The sequence below is a fragment of the Urtica dioica genome, chromosome 4 (genome assembly GCF_054948205.1).
Source record: "Urtica dioica subsp. dioica isolate 48M chromosome 4, U.dioica_male_clone48M_v1_H2, whole genome shotgun sequence".
NCBI classification, from domain to species: Eukaryota; Viridiplantae; Streptophyta; class Magnoliopsida; order Rosales; family Urticaceae; genus Urtica; species Urtica dioica.
The window spans coordinates 3,407,261-3,425,876 of NC_142759.1; the positions used below are offsets into that span (position 1 = coordinate 3,407,261).

The 18,616-nt window shown below is 34.3% G+C and overlaps 2 protein-coding genes across 2 annotated transcripts; one reads left to right on the forward strand and one right to left on the reverse strand.

Annotated features, from left to right (window-relative positions):
• The first annotated feature begins 1,799 nt into the window (after nucleotides 1-1,799).
• On the forward strand, nucleotides 1,800-7,628 carry LOC149399358 (Protein kinase superfamily protein). The gene is made up of 8 exons (XM_089613049.1): nucleotides 1,800-2,390; nucleotides 2,645-3,211; nucleotides 5,628-5,888; nucleotides 6,110-6,261; nucleotides 6,358-6,437; nucleotides 6,808-6,943; nucleotides 7,029-7,178; nucleotides 7,253-7,628. The coding sequence occupies exons 1-8, from the start codon at nucleotides 2,378-2,380 to the stop codon at nucleotides 7,409-7,411; spliced, it is 1,518 nt and encodes a 505-aa protein (XP_089469175.1). The 5' UTR covers nucleotides 1,800-2,377; the 3' UTR covers nucleotides 7,412-7,628.
• Nucleotides 7,629-11,062: 3,434 nt separating this feature from the next.
• AIL7 (AINTEGUMENTA-like 7) lies at nucleotides 11,063-15,985 on the reverse strand. The gene is made up of 10 exons (XM_089612948.1): nucleotides 15,693-15,985; nucleotides 15,359-15,554; nucleotides 14,287-14,797; nucleotides 13,944-14,026; nucleotides 12,853-12,861; nucleotides 12,663-12,751; nucleotides 12,481-12,554; nucleotides 12,334-12,384; nucleotides 12,152-12,228; nucleotides 11,063-11,846 (listed from the first exon to the last, which is right to left on the reverse strand). Exons 2-10 carry the CDS (start codon nucleotides 15,522-15,524, stop codon nucleotides 11,386-11,388), a joined length of 1,521 nt encoding a protein of 506 aa, XP_089469074.1. The 5' UTR covers nucleotides 15,525-15,554; nucleotides 15,693-15,985; the 3' UTR covers nucleotides 11,063-11,385.
• Nucleotides 15,986-18,616: the final 2,631 nt, after the last annotated feature.

Genomic DNA, 18,616 nt, shown 5'->3' on the forward strand with positions numbered 1-18,616 from the left:
CACGTACTCGACCCAAAATCTTATAAATACATGAGGACACCGCTGAAACGAGACACTTCACTTTTTAACACATACAAGTTTTACATTATTTCTTTTACTAGATTCGTCTGTATTTAAAGACAATCTTGTTTAGAAACTTCGAATTTTGGGATTGCGTGCTCGAAATCAAGTACTTTCCGTAAGACAATTATTGTCCTATTTTTGTCTATCAACAACAATTAGAAAGGTTTCATATCAAATTATTACAATCAGAGAAATTAATGAACACGAAATAGTATGGCTATATGTCAATAACAAATTAAGTTGATTGAATACTACAGGTAAGACTATATCCATGCTCCAATATATCTTTATGATCTCATGTTTAACGTTCACGCCATATTTTCTTCACCGAGTAAGAAAGCATTTATAATATTGTTTTTTTTTTTTTGGTAATATATCATTCTTAAAAAAAAATCATTTAAAAAACAATCATACATATTGGATATAGAAGTATACATTACAAAGATATCATTTAATTTAAACTCCCCAAAATAAAAATAAAATCCAGCCTCCTAAAATACATGTCTATCTTCCTGTTCACAATATAAAATTCGAACTCACACCCTCACGTAAAGAGGAGACAACCTAGACAATTGCTCGTAAATCATATTTGTTTTTAATTTTTGAATAACTTCATGTTCATTTTAAAAGAAAATACTTGATACTATGTCTTTCATGCTAGCAATATTTTGGAGGTTCTCATCAAACAAAAACGGTACGATTTCGCCCAACTCTATACAAACATTGGGCTTTCAGTCTATTATTTTCCTTACGAGAAATAGCCTAAAACTTTGATGCGTAAAAAATCTCAACGGTGACATGTGAATCTCGCTGTCTCGTTGCGAGTCAAAGGCTCAAGGGTCGGGACAAAAGAGCATAATCGGGGAAACCACCAAAGAAAGAAACTATATGTGGACGCCTCAATTCCCATCATCGGCGTTAGATATGGTTTTCGGGGAGTTTCTAAATGGGAGTTCCAACAATATGAAAAACATCGCTATATGCAAATGAGTGCTTTTCGCAAAGTAACAAGGTCTCGTTGTGAACGCCAATCTTTTTTTTCCTTTTATTTTTTGCCTATTTTTTAAAAAATTATTTTTATTTTACTTTAAAAGGTTACAAATCAGCCCCCACTTAAAAAAATTACACATTAGCCTCTCTAATTTATATTTCTGACTCTGTCTTCAATCGTGTATATTATCGAGAGAGGAACAAGGTTTCCCCGTCGCTTGCTCAAGAAGCTTTTCGTTATGACTACTTGTCTCTCTTCTTTTTTTTTTTACATTGTAGTTGTTGATGTGGCTGATCCTTATTAGTTTTTTGGTTTTATCCACTAATCTTCAGAATTTAATTTAAAGGAGTTTGAAAAGAGGAGAATCTTTCATATATTGGAAACTATCAAGCAATAGATTTGTAATTATTTTGATTGATAAATTATAATCTTATTTAAGGTTTTTTTTTTTTTTTTTTTTTTTGTAATGACAATATGTTTGATGTATCCGTAATATTTACTCGATTTCTAATAAAAAGATGAGCGCATTTTCAAATGGAAAAAAAAAATCATTCATAATCTAAACCACGTGTGTTACGACACCAAAACAACCCTCGAGAACGTGAAATTGTCCCACTTCTAAAAATGATAAAAATCAAATCTATCTAAAAAATTGGGAAACAAATATATTATTAAAGTAAATAAATAAATAAAAATATGATAACTTCCTTGCTCAACTATTCCTTTCTTTTCCCATGTTGGTTTAGTTCGTTAATACATAAAACAAAGCCTCCAAATCCAAAAGCATTTTTCAAACGTCGCGTTAGTCACGGCAAAACTCACGAGCGTAAAATTAACGGCCACGATTGCAAATTTCTTTATTTCATAATCACATATTATTATTCAATATTCATCACGAACATATGTCCTCCTCGTGTGTGAATATAACAGAATACAGAGTACGTGTATATATATAGCACAGAGTCTAATAAATTCTTAATAACTCGTTTAACCTTCCCTCTCAAATCTCTATCTCCTCTATCTGTCAAGTGATCTCTGTTCCTCCAAGAATAACAATCTCTCTCAAAAACCAACTCAACTCGTGTTTTTTTTTTCTTTTATCACCATTAAATAATTTTGCCTTATGTGAACCTCAAAAAAAAAAAAAAAAAAAAAACCACTTCTCTCTGTAGTTTCACGACCGTTCTTTTTCGTCCATTTCCAACTGTCTCTTTTTTTCTTCTTTGAACTGTGAACAATTTAACATCTTTGAGCAATTAAATTTTTTAAATAGCCCAGAAAAGAGAAGAATTTATTTTGTGGAAAGAAAAGGCAGCTAGAATCATGGTTGTTCAAGGTAATGAAAGATTTATTTATTTATTTATTTTTATATATAATATTCTTATATTGGTGTGAAAAATTGATCAAAGAAAGAAAGTTTCCCGGGGAAGAAAGGAATCGGAAAGCTAAAATAGTTTTTTCGATCACCTTATTTCTTAAGCAACGTAAGCTCTGTAAAAAGCAGGCGAAGCAATTTGATTAAATACTTTTTATAAAATCAATCTTTTTTATTTATTATTATTTGTGTAATAATAATACGTATTTGTTCAGACGAATCCTCTGTAGAAGAAGAGAAGCAAACCCTAGAATCCTCGCCGGAAATAAACAATGTCGCCGGAAAAGACGACAAGCAACAGAGTTCGGAAACGCAATCGCCGAGAGGAGTGCTCGAGATTCCGATTTTGACGGGAAGCTCGACGGATTCCGACGGAAGTTACGGCGGCGCAGAGAAATCTCCGACGGAAGACGACAAGCAACAGAGTTCGGAAACGCAATCGCCGAGAGGAGTGCTCGAGATTCCGATTTTGACGGGAAGCTCGACGGATTCCGACGGAAGTTACGGCGGCGCAGAGAAATCTCCGGCGGGGTTGATGCAGTGGAAGAGCGTGTTCGATGCGATAAAGAGGAAGTCGATGAGGAGGCTGGCCACAATGCCTATGGAGATGCCTCGCCGACGTGGCACCGCCGCTCGCCGGAATCTCGCCAGGATTAGGAGCGCCGCCGATGCCGGAGATGATTGCTCCGCCGTCGGAGAGATTATGGTGTCCGTTGCCAAGCCGGTTTGGAGAAGCTATGATCGGGCTGAGCTCTCTGCCGCCACAGCAGATTTTAGTCCAGGTAAATTTTGGACTCTAATTTGCTTCAATTAACTAGTGTAAAATAGACATTCGAATCTAATTAAATAAGAAAAAAGCTTTTTAACAAAATAACTGAAGTTTTAAGTTTTTCTTCTTTAGTAAAAAAAAACTGTTTTGAAGTTTTTCTTCTAGAGAAAAATAGGATTTTTTTTTTTTTTTTTTTTTTAAGGCAGAGAAAAATAGTTGAAAATTATAAGCTTTTCTTCTATAGCAAAATAGTTAAAGTTTGACATTGATTGTAAATTAGTGGTAACATTGAAGCATAATTTAATATGTTGGACATTTAAGCATACATTACAATGACTAACCTTTATATTTTAACATAGAAACCTTTTTACATTTATAGGAAATAGCCCTCTCGAAAATATATGGTCAAACATTCATCACCTATGCAATATATATATATATATTTAATATTTACATTTCTCAAGGAAGACAGACCTCGACTATTTTTAACTGATGAGTAAAATTAAGAACAGTTGCGCATATGACGACTTAGACCAAGTATCTTAAAAATCTACCCTAATTACTTATAATTAAGACAATACTTAAAAGACAAAAAGTGCATACGACATACTATACTATGTGAGACATAAACATGATTTGGTATACAAAATTTAAATGAGGTACCTATACGACTATTTGACATAAATACAATAAAAATATACTTGATTAGTCCTAACTCCTAAGGCGGGAAACATATTGCTACAATTTTTCTGAAAAATGAAAGGTTCCTTAATTTTATTAAGTTGATTCCTTTTTAAGATAAATAGTTTAACCTTATTTAATATCATTAAGATAATTCACTATGCAAGTATCCGAAAAGTAATATGAACAATACCTAGTGCTTTGTTTTTTAGATTGGTTTATTTTAAAGTAGTTTTTAACAAAGAAAACGCTATTTATCCAAATGTAATATTTATCCAAATGAATTACAATCAATATATGGTTGATTTTTTTGTTTAGTTCAAATTAACCATATAATGATGTGTTAAACTTTTCATTGTCACCGAAGTATTTCATTTCAGATAAATAGAAGGTTGCATTTTGATTCAAGAAAAATGTCTTTTACGTGTAGAGATTTGTGGTACTATTTCTTCTAAGAAATAGTGAATTGGTGACAACACATTCAAGAAAAAATGATAATAAGATATAGTATTATTTAAACAAATTAATTTTGGCATTTAGAGTCTCATAGTATCATAGTACATGAACTAGTCCATATCCTCAAACTAAGCCGGGACTTGAGGGGGGGTCATAGTCTAGTAGTGCTTTTTTGGTCGTTTCTTTGAGGGTCAAAGGTCGAATTTCTCCATTAGACAATTTAGTGCTACTTATTTATGAAATGTTTGTTTTTGCTGAAGCCACTACTGCTATATTTATAATATCACCAACCAAGCAGCTAAAAATAATTTTGAGGGGCTAAATATTGATTGGTTACATCGTCTGAGTCCACTTGGTAAAAGGGTCTAATTACCAGACAAATCAATAAATTTCGGGGACAAGCTAGATAGACTTTTCCTTTTGAGACGCACTTTTTGACTATATTTATAGTTTTTATTTTTATACACGTATGCTTTAACTATGGACCTATGGTGGTCGGAATAGGACCACTAAAACAGTGATATTTATTAGTATACAATTTATTTCCATTAACAGCCCGTGTTTTTGCTTATACATTTTTATAAGCGAGTTTTAATACTATCTTTCTCCAAACTGTATTATCAATATATATAGAAATAGAAACTTTATTCATAAATATATATTATTCTTTTTTGGCATAGAAAATAAAAATATAAATATAAACATATCAGACAACGTAACAGAGGGCCAATAGAGTTTAATGAAGCCTCCTCTTCTTCTTTTTTTCTTTTTTTAATGGAGTCTTCTTCTTCTTTTATGTAAAGAAAAAAAAAACCAAAGGAACTCTTCTTTAAAAAAAAAAAATTATATTATTAATCTCAAATATAAACGTTTTTTTTCTTTTAGTTATCTCAAATATAAACGTTCAATTATTATTCTAACAACGTGTTTATACAAATTGTATTGGATATTTAAGATTATATTTTGGAGGCTGTAAGTCCTTAGATTGTAGATATATAATCACAACAAAAATTATTTCCGAGCATTCATTAGCACATATGGCACTAGAATATGGCACATTAATACGTTTTTAGTAAAATAAACGGAACATGAAGTCAATGGTCATTCTTCTTACGGTTGACAAAACCAAACTAATAACTAACTACTTTGTGTGATCTCCAAAAGTAGGAAGGAGTTGGTAGATATAACTTACTTATCGTTGACCGGTCATCAAAGAATTAGAGAAATAATTAATTAAGGAACATAATCACAAAGCAAATTGAAGAATCTAACGTTGTGAGAAACTTGAGCAGAGAGGCTGATTGGGAAAGGAGGGCAAGCAGAGGTGTACAAAGGGTTTTTATCGGACGGTCAAATCGTGGCGGTGAAGAGGCTGAGGAAGAAAGAAAAGGAGGAGAAAGAAGAGAGGATCGGCGATTTCTTGACTGAGCTCGGTATTATTGCCCACATCGACCACCCAAACGCTGCCAAGTTGCTCGGTTTCGGCGTCGATGGGGGTTTCCACTTAGTCCTCCAATTCTCTCCACATGGCAGCCTTGCTTCAATGCTCTTTGGTAAATTAGCCCGGATAATTTACCTAATGTTCGTGTCTTATTTTATGTCTCTCCAATTAAATTATGACACGTCATTGTCTAGAAAAAAAATACGATTATGTGTGATAATTTATTAGAAGATACATATGAGAAAATACTCACAATAATGAAAAACTATCTAATTTTAGATATACATTATATTGATTAATACATAAATAATTATTATATAATTTAAATTTCAGGGTCGGAGTGTTTGGAATGGAAAATAAGGTTCAATGTGGCAGTTGGGGTTGCACAAGGATTACAATATCTGCACCACAATGGCCAGAGGAGAATAATTCATAGAGACATTAAGGCCTCCAACATTTTGCTCACACAAGACTATGACGCTCAGGTGCATTTCAAGTTTTTTTTTTTTTTTTCTTCTTTACATTAACATTTGTCAAACCAAATTCTTTTTTTCACAACTAAAAAATGACAAGATGTGCAGATTTCTGATTTCGGGTTAGCAAAATGGCTCCCGGAAAAATGGACACACCATGTCGTATTTCCAATCGAAGGAACATTCGGGTTTGTCTCAAAATCACAATAATAAGGGAAACGGATTCAAATATAGAAGATTTTTTCCAAAATCAACCAAAATTATAGTTAGCACACATGTATTAATGGGCACCGTAGATGCGTATGTCAACGTAAACGCCATTAAATCTTAGATTTATTGACATCTTACCAACAAATTTTGTTCATATCAACAAATTTTGGATTTGTTGACATAAATCTATGGGGGCCACTAATACATGTATCTTGATTATGTTTTTTGGTTGATTTTGGGAAAAATCTTCAATTTGACTATTATTAAAGTCCAAATTCCCATTTTAAATCACTTTGCTAAATAATGATTACACTACCTTGGATTTAACCTTTAAAAATATGGTTGTAGATACTTGGCTCCGGAGTATTTTATGCACGGAATCATAGACGAGAAGACGGACGTTTTCTCATACGGTGTTTTGCTTCTTGAGCTCATAACCGGTCGTCACGCAGTCGATTCGAGTCAACAAAGCCTTGTCATATGGGTAACTAGTTGCTCTCGTTAATGAATCAAGTTTTATGTAGAGATTAGTAAAAAATTTAAGCGTTTAATTAATTAATGACGAGTAGGCAAAGCCTATGCTCGACACAAATAATGTTAGAGCACTCGCGGACCCTCGATTAGGCGACGATTACGACCAAGTGGAAATGAAGCGTGTAATGCTCACCGCCTCGATGTGCATTCACCACCAATCCTCTACGAGACCATACATGACAAGGGTATGTAACAAAAAATTATATTAAATTTATGTATACGAGATTCAAGTATTTGACACCTTTTTCGGCTTTTATAGGTTGTGAAATTGTTAAAGGGCGAGGATGGACAAATGGAATTGAAGCCTAAATCATCAACAACGAGATCGGTGATGTTAGACGCTTGTGACTTGGAAGACTACAGTTGTTCTACATACCTAAGTGACCTCAATCGCCATAGACAACTTGTTATGGAGTGACTTCAAATCTCAACGAATGTGTGTGGTGGCTTTGTTAAAGTCCATTATAAGTATACCTGAACGTTGTGGGCTCTCTATTCCTTCCAAACGTGTGGAATTCAACTTGGAAGCCTTATATTTGGTGAATTGTGACGTCCTAAATTTGTATAGTAAATAGAAGAAAAAGAGAGAAAAGAAAACCGCCGTTGTGGTTGTGTTGTATAGTTTTGCTATAATATCTCGTGTGTGTGTGTTGATTTTTTTTTTATTAATATATTTAGAGTTTTCTGGGCTTTAGCTATTAGGTCCATAATCTATATTAAATCCCTCAAGTGATGAGGAGTTGGCAAGTGTTTTGAAGGGAAAAGATAAAAATGTGGAAGTTTGTCAAAGATATTTTTGGGAGTCTTTTTATTATGATTTTTTTATGCATTTCAGATGTTTAATCGGGTGCAGAAAAAAATATTTTGGTAAGAAAACTTTAACATTATCATCTTTTGCTTTAAAAAAAGACGTGTATGGATCAAAATTTCAAAATAAATTTCACATCTTTTGCTATTAAGGACAATAATTTCATGTTACCGGCTACAAGTTTATTAGTTCCACAAATTTCATCTGCTTTTAGTGTTTTCTCCAAATTTGATTGGGAAATGGCCGGATCTACTACTAAATTCAATGATTTGGACCAAAATATTGAGTTTCTTGTTTTGGACACTTTTAGTAGTTGCTTAAGTGAGCAAATAAATATTTGCCCTTCTTCTTCATTCTTCACGTTATCTTCTTCTTCTTCTCTCCTCACCCACGCGACATTGGAGAGCAAACAGAGCAAGGAAAAAAAAATTACAGACCACATCATCCAAGCTCTATTCCAAGCCGGCCACCCAAAATCATCACCACCACCTTTCCTCGCCTTCCTTCTTCCTTTCCTATTCCCGCGCGCCACCACCGAGTCTCCTCCATCGCGCGACTCACAGCCACCGATCCTCCACCGCGCGACTCACAGCCACCGATCCTCCACCGCGCGCGTGCCGGACGAGAGAAGGGAGAACGCCGCTGCCACCGAGGCCCAGCTTGGACACGCACCTCGACCACTCCGATCATTTTCTCCTTGCTTAGCTCTCTCGCATGGATCGCTGCCAAGGAATGAGCCCAGGCGTGCGACCACCGAGTCTCCTCGAGCGCTCGACCGCCGTGAAGTGTGCGCCGCCGCGAGCTAGGAGAAACGCCGGGAGGGAGAGAGAGCTTGTGGAGGAGGCCGGATTTCAGGAACATAGAGAGGTGATGAGATTTCTTCAGATTGGAATCCATGTTGATTAGGGTTAGGTTTTGATTTGGGGGTTTTGGTTGTAAACGTGTTTTGATGATTTTAGTTGAAGATTTGAATTGCTTTAGGTGATGATTCTTTTGGACGGTTATGGGTTTGTTCTTGGTTTTGGGCGAGTGTTGTTTTGGATTGGGTCTTGGCCGTGAGCTTGGTTTGCTTGTGTGTTTTTGGCCGTGAGCTAAGGTTGGCCGTGAGCTTGGTTTGCTTGTTTTTGGCCGTGTTTTACGTTTTGGCCGTGTGGTTCTTTTGGCTGGGAATTCTGAAATGTGTTGTTGTTGTTTAGTGTCTTGTGATAGAAAATCTGAGCCTCGGGAGTTCTTTGTGTTTTAGTTGATGAATCGCTCAGTTTGGTTTGATGATTTGGAAAATGGATTTGGGAGTTGATATTTTAATCGAGATTCGATATTTCGTTCGGGCTCGGGTTTCTGTTAGTTATATTTTTGTATGGGACGTATGAGATTTCAACTATTGTCATTTATGTTTAGGAATTAAAGACGTAAAAAAGACATAAATTACTGAAATTGTAACATATAATTAGTCATTCATCCATTATTGAAATACACTCCAAGTTTCAAAAAGACATATAATTAGTCATTAAACTATAATAACTGAAATTAGTTCCAAAAACACATACAACTATAATAATTCATCCATTCCTCTCGGACAAAGGAACTGGACTGTTGCATGTAGTCCGATTGTGACCAACTTCTCCACATCGCGAACACTTCCTAAGAATAGGCTCTTCCCCTTGAGAATGTATCCGTCTCCTCTTCGGTCTACCGACGACACGTGATCTGTATGTCGGAGGCTTGTCTCTCATTTATACATAAAATATGTTCATTCTCATACCTGAATAAGAAAATTCAAAAATCAGAATAACTTTAGATTGATATGTATAATTGTAATAAAAACTGTCATAAATTGTAGACTTATAAGTCTACAGTTAACAACAATTGTAGATATCGACGTCTAGAGTTGTAGTAACTGTAGACTTATAATATCTACAATGAGACTATTTGTATATATGTATATCTACAATTACACCAATTGTAGATATACATGTCTACAATTCTTGTAATTGTAGACATATAGGTCTACACTTTCAACAGTCGTAGACTAATAAGTCTACAACAGCTGAAGGTGTAGACCTATATGTCTACAATTACAAGAATTGTAGACATGTATATCTACAATTACAATAACGACGTATGACGGAGACAGTCTACAATTTCAGAGATTGTAGACATGTATATCTACAATTCAAGAACGCGAAAAAAAACTCAAATGTCCAAAAACATGAAGAACAACACACAAACAAACCCAGCAACAAACAACACAGAGACGGCGGGTAATGGCACCAACAAACCCAGAACGACACAGACTCGAGAAGGATTCTCCGATTGGTTGAAATCGCTGAAGCTCTTGGTTCGAGATCGGTCGCCGGATCGCCGGATCGCCGCCGGATCGCCGCCATGAACAGCGTCGTGATTTAGAAACAAAGCCATGTGCTGAATCTCAACAAGGTTCATCCTCATGTGCTCACGCGCTCGAGCTCGTCGGTGGTGAGCGAGGACGACCAACATAAAAAGGTAAGCTTTTTTTGTATGTCAAAATGAACGAGAGAGAAAAACAGAGGAGAGAGAGAGAGAGAGAGAGAGAGAGAGAGAGAGAGCTGTGAGAGGTGAGAGCTTTTTTGGCTTTATGAGCAAGTTTTGGATTAAAATGAACAAAATTAAAAATTAAAGGGCAAAGAGGGTAACAAAGATTTATCTCTCCTCAGATTGGTAGTATAATTGTCCAAAAACATGTACCACAACATTTTGGTCCAAACTTTCCAAATCACTACTAGTTGTGACCATTTGTAAATTTGATTTCCCCAAATACTTGGACCCGAGGATTAAAAATTTAAAATCTTGCACGAGATGGGGGTATCTCACGTTTTGAAGAATCGTGAAGAATCGTGAGAGAAATGAGAACAACTCGTGAAATAGTCCATTTTTCGCTTGAACAAAATTCGCCCATTTTTCTTTATTTTACCCTAAACAAATTAGAAATGCTCTCTGAATTTTACATAATCCATCGCTAAATCTTGTCCAAATCTCTCCAAAATCTCACGCGAGAGTTACAAAGCTTGCAATATTTGTGTAAACCTTGGGAGTATTTAAAGTGAAAATATCTTAATAAACAATTAACAAATAAACTACGGCAGTGGTCTACCTTCTTTTCCTTGTTTTTGGGGTTGAAAACTTCGAAGTGTGAACCATTGACCGAAAATCTATAAAGAAATTCGTACCCGCATCAAATTCCCCAAAACAGATTTTCCGTTTTTTTGTCAACAAGATAGATAATAAGACAATAATTCCTAGCTTCAACTTTCAACATTGTACCATCTAACAAAGAGTTCAAACTACAAGATTCAGCTTTCCTAAATAGACTGCAAAATTAAGAAAAAAAACCTCCTAAGCCTTTTTTCTCTACTACTCAATCTCAGCGCTGAGAGAGTTGGGGACTAAAAAAGGTTAGACAATATTCAGTTTTTTGTTTTGTTTCGTCAGAGAGAGCTTAAGCTAAATTACTAGAAAGAAGAGCAAAAGCCTAAAAAACAAAAAGGGCTTTTTCCATCGCTCGGCATAATACCATAAAACATTTGTAAATTAGCTCTATCTATAGCTTAGTATGATTGGTGAGGCCATATGTAGAACTCCGGCGCCGAAACCACCACCGATCCGCCGGCCGAGGAGGAAGTTCCGCCGGAACCGTCGGAATTCGCGAGGTAGTTCTGAAGCTGATAGTGTTGTTGTTGTTGCTGTTGGTGGTGGTAGTAACTTTGTTGGTAAAAAGCGGCGTCGTAAGGGATGCCACAAGGGACGACGTTTGACGAAAAGTCAATGTTGTTGGCGTTGACTTCGTTGTTGTTGACTGTGGCGATCGGTGTCGGCTGTTTTTCGATGGACGGCGAGGATGAAGACTCGAGGGAGAGTTTGAGTCGCTTGGCGGCGCCGCCGACGGGTAGAGCGCTCTTCGAAATGGCTTCGACATCGTATCGGTTCATCTCAAAGTTCGTCACGGCGTTCATTCCTCTGAATTTTATCGCTGCAATATCGTACGCCTCAGCTGCTTCCTCTTCCGTCGCTGTAAAAAATTTCCATCGTTAATTGTCCATCAATAAAAAAAATAAGTACAAGTAATTTTTTTCTCTTTTTGGAAATAGTCCCTAAATTATTTTAGTATATTTTTTTCCAAATTTATTTTGGTCTTTGAATTTAAATTTATGAGAAAGCGGTTTTAGAGACATTGATTTAAATAACTTGTTTTTAATTGTTTAGATTTTTCAAAAATGACTATTTTAATCATAATATTAGTTTGGATTGCTAAAATGTTAGTCACATATTAGTTCGAAAAAATCGGTTTGTTATGCTAATTATTATATTTCTTACCGAAGGTTCCGAGGTAGAGATCTTTGTTCCCGGCCACACGGCCGATCCTCGCTTGCCATCGGCCTTGCTGATGATGCCTGAAATTAAGGTTATTATTAACACCAACAACACAATTTAGTAGGACGATTTCAGTTAGTAATCGTTTCGAAAATATAATGATGATAGATATAAAAATGACATACCTTGTCACTCCTCTATATATCGAGGCTCCCCTAGAGAAACCACTGCTTTTCCTGAGACCAAAAGCAAAAAAAAATGAGCTTAAATAAAATCGCATCATCGGATTAGGAAAGCAAGTATGGTTCGATTTGGAATCCAAGATCAATTACCTTCTAAGAGAAGCTATGAATTCTTGTTTTGTTGCGGTTTTCATTTCTTCTAGTTCATTGGCATAAGTTGATACCTGATCGAAAAAAAAAAAAAAAAAAAACCGGTTCGATTTAGTTAATCGTATGATATAAATTTTTATTTATAATTCTTATTAGCACGTTATCAACGAGTTATGTTTTACCGGAAAATTTGTCGTTGCATTCAGACCCCAGTACTTCAGAGCGGCTAAATCGTATGCTCGGGCCGCTTTGTCCTCTTTATCGTAGCCACCTGAAAGTATATTAAAAATCAATTTTTATCACAACATTTAGAACCAAAATTTTACAAATATAATTATTTTGCAACAAACAAGAAACAAACGATTAACTTACCTAGGTACACTGAGAACAACGAGCATTCGCCAATCGGAGTCGAATTCATGAAAATGAAAATTACACAATCAGGACTCGGAAAATAATAGATATGTCATGAGAGTGATAGTAAGACAAATTTGAATGCAATAAATATTAGTATATGCAAGGAATATATACGTAATGCTTTCTTCTGAAAAAATATGTACGGTAAAGCTTTATCTTTTTCAGAGAAATCAGATTTATATATACACGACTATGAGTCTAGGCATGGGAACACTTTTTGTACCAAGTGGCGATCCAATTCCCATTTCTAGTCATATTTATGTCTGTTAGACTGTTACCACAGAATCCACCACAACAAAAACACGCAAAATTTCTTTAAATTCTATTCAAATTAAATTTCTGATTAATTGTTACACAAACATTTTTTTTTCTTTTCCAAAAGCTACCAATCTTTGCAGCAAAATTCTCATCCGTACATGCACATAATGATATTAGGCAATGAAGCCCTGAAATACTTATTCCACTAAGCTATAATGATAAGTCTATAAACAAAAAGGCGACAATAGTGCACTGCAAACCGTAGATTTATTTATTTAAATTATTGTTATTATAAAATTACTATTGTTATTTGTTTCAACTTCAATTCGGTGCTCTGGTCAAACAAGGACTTTGTTCTGACAAGTGAAAGCAAAAGCAAAAGTTAAAGCTAGGCTCATGAAATGATATCAGACCCAATGTTCAGAGACACAGACTTGAAAATCATCTGGGTAATTTTTTTTTTTTTCCTGAGTTAAATTAATTAGTAAACAACTGAAGAAACCCTACACACAGTCACACATACTCAACAAAATGGCGGCACATCTGATCAAATCATCAAATCAATAAGCTCAGTAAAACAAAATAAATATTTTTTTTATTAAAAAACAAACAAGTACCGCTTAGTACTAATTGTGTATACCATCAATCAGTCACTCTGTAAGTCAATCAATTGGTCATAAATTTATGGTAAGAACTTCTTGTTTGAAATGAATTGTGCATGCAAACAAATTACTTAATTTATATTCAATTTTATAAAAAGTAAAGATAAAAGAAGTGAAATTATTAACCTTGACGGCCTTTCCTGGCTTGACCCTCTCTTCTACAGCTGTTATCCCAAAGATGCGCTTCATATCTTCCCGTCCATCTGTGTCTGTCATTATTTATTTACATATAAGTATAATCACGAAAAATAATACTATGTAGTCTTTAAGCAGTATATAAGTAGATAATTGACACTAATCGAACTATGAAAATTATTAAAATAACTAAATTTTGAAAAAAGGTCCCTAAGTATGATGTTTAAAATTTAAATCAAATATTTGCACCTTACATAAATAGTCTATAAAGGTTATTTTAACTAATTTTTTATTTATACTTATGAGTTTTAATCAATTAATAAAATAATACTACCTCGTAACGCCTCTGTAAATGGAGGTTCTCTGGCCAAACGTATCCGAGATCTTGTTGTTCTTCGAGCAATTGTTTCCGTTATCAGAGACGACGATCGCTTTCTCTGCCGGCGAATTCCGAGTCTGACTCGTTGTTTGGACGGCGAGGGAGAGAGATCTTCCTCCTCCGGTGAAAGCCAACTCGCTCCGAGCCGACTCAACGGAGTGGGCGGCGAGTCGCGCGGCCGAGTTGGAATCGTCGACCTCCGATCCGGAGTTTCCGGAGAACGCTTGAAATCCGGCGACAGCCTGGTCGTAGATTTGAGTCAACGACGATTCCTGAGTCTCTGTTTGGCTACACTCGCCGAGAAAATCCTCGAGCTTAGGGACTGTTTGGTTACAGGGATAAACTACGTTGTTCTGATCCGAGTCAACGAAGCTTCCTTGGTTCTCTTCTTCTCCAACTCCAAACAGCATTTGAGATTTCGCATTATTATTATTATTATTATTGTTATTGCTGTGATTATTCCACACTGACACACACAAACAAAGAAACACAAACTCTGAATTAACTTTCCCGAGTAAAATAAAAATCACGAAAGAGGAAAAAAAAAACTAAAAATAAAACTCTCATAAGACTCAGACTCAGCACATGCAGTGAATAAAATTGAGCTTTTGCTGTTTGTTTTTATTATTATTCACCGCCCAAGAGACAGAGATAATAGATTTTCTTTTCTATTCTATTACTTCTTTTATTTCTTTTCCTTCAGAAAGCCTCGATTCTCTCGGCAACGAAACAGAAAGAAAGCTGAAAATAGTTTTTACTTCGGAGCATAATCACGTGAAACAAAGCAGTGCAGTGTTTGTTTGGGATTATTACTTGAATGTACTTGTATTTATATTATATATGATGTGAGCGATATTTTCGGGGATTGATTGCTAAATAACAAAATCGATGATTAAAAGCTTACGAAATGGCGGTTAAGAAGAGAAAGTAAGGAAAAAAAAATGTATAAAATATATATAAATAATTTCTGAAATGCCAAAAAAAAAAAAAAAAAATTAGAGCCTCGAATAAAGTTTGTATTTATTACCGGTATCGGTGTTGTTGTTAGGAGTCTGAACATAGAAGTTATCGATGAGGTACTGAGGCGCAACGGAAGAGGAAGAATCGAAAGGCAAGAACTGAGTCGACTCGGAAGATCTAAGCATCTCTAATGGCGACAAAGAGAACGAGAGCCAGTTCGTCGCTGGAGCCATATTTTTTTTCCTTTCTTCCCTTTTTTTAACCTTTGAAATCAAAACAACAAAAGATTATTGAGACTTCTCTTCTCGTCACTTCTGTATTAAGCAATAACTATTCTTCTCTCGGGAAAAAAAACAAAGGAAATGAAAGAGAGAGAATAGAAACCACCGTTTCTAAGTTACCTGTAACTGAATGAGAAAATAGCAAGACTTGATATTGCACGGATTCACGAAGAACAAAAACCCATGAGTACATGCAAGTAAATATAGTGATTGGAGACTTGGAAGAACAAGCTGGTCAGGTCTTTCTATATATATGTGTGTATATGTATGTATATATAGATGTGTATATTTTATGTGTAGCGGTTTAAGCTGTGTTTAGAGAGAGAGAGAGAGAGGAGAGAGAGAGAGTTTTGGGCAGCGCAGCGGAGAAGAAAATATGTCTGTGAGAGAAGAAAACAAAGCTTGCGAAAGATCCGGGCAAACTTGTACAAACCTTTTCAATATTATATACACTTTTACATACACCTATTGTGTTTTAATAATAATTCTTACGTTTATTTTAAGTATAAGCCTGAGATATGAATTCTTCGTTTTCCTTTGTTTTGTTATACATTTCTTTTCTTTTTCTGTGTAGATATTGATTAATCCTTTGGTCAAAGAGGATTTAATAAGAGTGGAAAAATAAAAATGGGAATAAACTATTAAAAGTGATTATTTAAAAAATAAAATCTTTCGAGTAAACGTTTTAATTCGAAATAAAGAAAAAGAGAGATATTTGTTGGTTGGTGATAAAATGTATCCTAAGTTGAACACTTGTCTTACATGCAGCTTTGCTACTAAATGGGGGACCCATCTATGAGCTTCATCTCTGATATCCGACGTGGCACTTTTCTTTTTTATCCCTTCTTCTGCATATTTCAACATTATCATCTCACATTTGATATTAGTTATATGTGTTAGAGCATCTTTAATGGTTTCTTGCTTAAGAATTATAGGGATTTGCTTGCAAATATAAAAAATGTTTAGCTAGTTGCTTAATCATTGTTTTGCATATTGGCTATTGATTTAGCTAAGCAAATCTAAGCAAATTGGCTAATTTAAGCTAGTTGCTTAATTATTTAACTCTAGAAAATCTATGTGTCAAAAATACTATTTAGCTAAGCAATAGCCTAAGCTAAACCATTAAAGATGCTCTTACAATCGCTTACGTTATAATACCCTCGCTGAAATATCGAGTTTAATGTTTGATTTTTTAAAATGTCGAATTCATATCATCTATTTAACTAAAATAACGAAATTTTACCTTAAAATAGATAACAATGTCACAAATTTCATTTTCACTGATATTAACTTTTATATAAGAAAAATTGAATCAAATCCAAACCAGTATTTTAACTTTCAAATTCTCATTTTGAAATAAAAATAGCCTTAAATTGAAATTAGAATATAAAAATTCGTATTTCCCAATAGACGACTCCATTCTGTGTTCGAATTGTAACTCTAAATCATTGATTCAATGTTCGAATATGCGATTTTGAATCTTTGATGACTATCAATTGTCGAATTTCACCAATTTGCATATTTCTGTGTTCTTTACGATTAAGATACCGTTGTTTATTTTTTAGTTTTAAAATAAATTACATATATGATGCTAATGAAAAAAGATAATTGATATTTACATACATATATTATAGCCAACGTCAATAAAAATTCAATAAAAATAAAATTCGTATCATTGTTGTCTATTTTAGGTAGGCCTGTACATCGGGTTGGGTTATTCGGGTTTGTACATTTCATGAACCTGACCCGAAATCTTCGGTTTGTCATTTTTATAACCCAACCCAAACCATTTATGGTAATGAAACCAAACCTACCCGAACCGATATTAATCGGGTTGGTTTGGTTTGATTTATTTGAGGTGGTTTAAGTCGGGTTGTTCGGATTAATTTGTCACAACAAAAGTACAAAATAGAATCGTTGAATCAAATTCATAAAAAAAAAAATCATGCAAATACTAAGAATAAATAAATTATGTCACATCTCAAATTTCATACTCCATAAAAATCTAGACCTCGTGAAAAATCTGTAAAGTAACAAAAAAACGAGTTGTTGAAACTAATATAAGTAAGTATTTATGATCATATTGAGTCCATTTATATTATTTATTTATCAACTGTCGTGAGCATAAAAATACACCTATAAAATAATTAATTAATTTAAAAATGCATTTATATTCTTATTCTAAAACCATAAAGCATATGCTCTATTTTTTTTATTTTACCTTGATAACATTTTTCATTTTTTTAGAGAAATTTTTTTTTATTTTAACGGGATCGGGTTGGTTTGGTTCAACCCAATCTCATGACGATCAAAAACCAAACCAACCCGAAACACTTGCGGGTTTGGTTGGTTTCAACCCAAATTTTTTCGGGTTATAATTGGGCGGGTTAAAAAATAGTGCGGTTTGGTTTGGATGATCGGGTCGTTTGGTTTGTCGGTTCTCATGAACACCCCTAATTTTATGTTATAATTTCATCATTTCAGTTAAACAAATAGCATGAACTCGATATTTTTTAAAATCAAAAGTTAAAATTGATATTTAACTATAACTCAATTTATATATACGTGTCATTTTCGTTATTACAAAATCGATTATGCACAAGGTCGTGAGTCGTGAGATAAATATTACAATTTACAAGTTCGTAATATATTGTATTATTATATTGTCAACGAGAGAGAAAATATTTTTTGTGGTTTATCTCATGTTCTTACTTTTTAGCATTGTTGACGAGACAGGGTTTCAGACATTATTACCCCAGTTTTATTTTGCTCTCAAATTGTTAACCCACTTGTTTTCATACAATTAGCGACTGATTTTAAACTTACTATCGAACTAAAAATGAAAAAGATGAATGTGGTATTAAAAAAAATGAAATTTAATAGACACAATGCATAATCACAAAATAATACTAACTGAATTAATCAATGGACTCTTTTGGAAACGAAAGACCGGTAACTTTGTTGAAATTTCCATTTCTGATCATATATATACAAAGTACAAACGTAGAAGCCAAATTAGAGAGCGATCAATACTAAATGAATGT

Excerpts from the sequence above, each read along its gene's own strand:
- LOC149399358 (XM_089613049.1), top strand. Across the intron at positions 5,889-6,109 it reads CCTTGCTTCAATGCTCTTTG|GGTCGGAGTGTTTGGAATGG; the intron begins GTAAATTAGCCC and ends TTTAAATTTCAG. Across the intron at positions 6,438-6,807 it reads CCAATCGAAGGAACATTCGG|ATACTTGGCTCCGGAGTATT; the intron begins GTTTGTCTCAAA and ends ATATGGTTGTAG.
- AIL7 (XM_089612948.1), bottom strand. The coding sequence starts at position 15,524 with ATGGCTCCAGCGACGAACTGGCTCTCGTTCTCTTTGTCGCCATTAGAG. Across the intron at positions 14,027-14,286 it reads ATTTACAGAGGCGTTACGAG|ACACAGATGGACGGGAAGAT; the intron begins GTAGTATTATTT and ends AAATAATGACAG. Across the intron at positions 11,847-12,151 it reads TCTCTACCTCGGAACCTTCG|CGACGGAAGAGGAAGCAGCT; the intron begins GTAAGAAATATA and ends AATTTTTTACAG.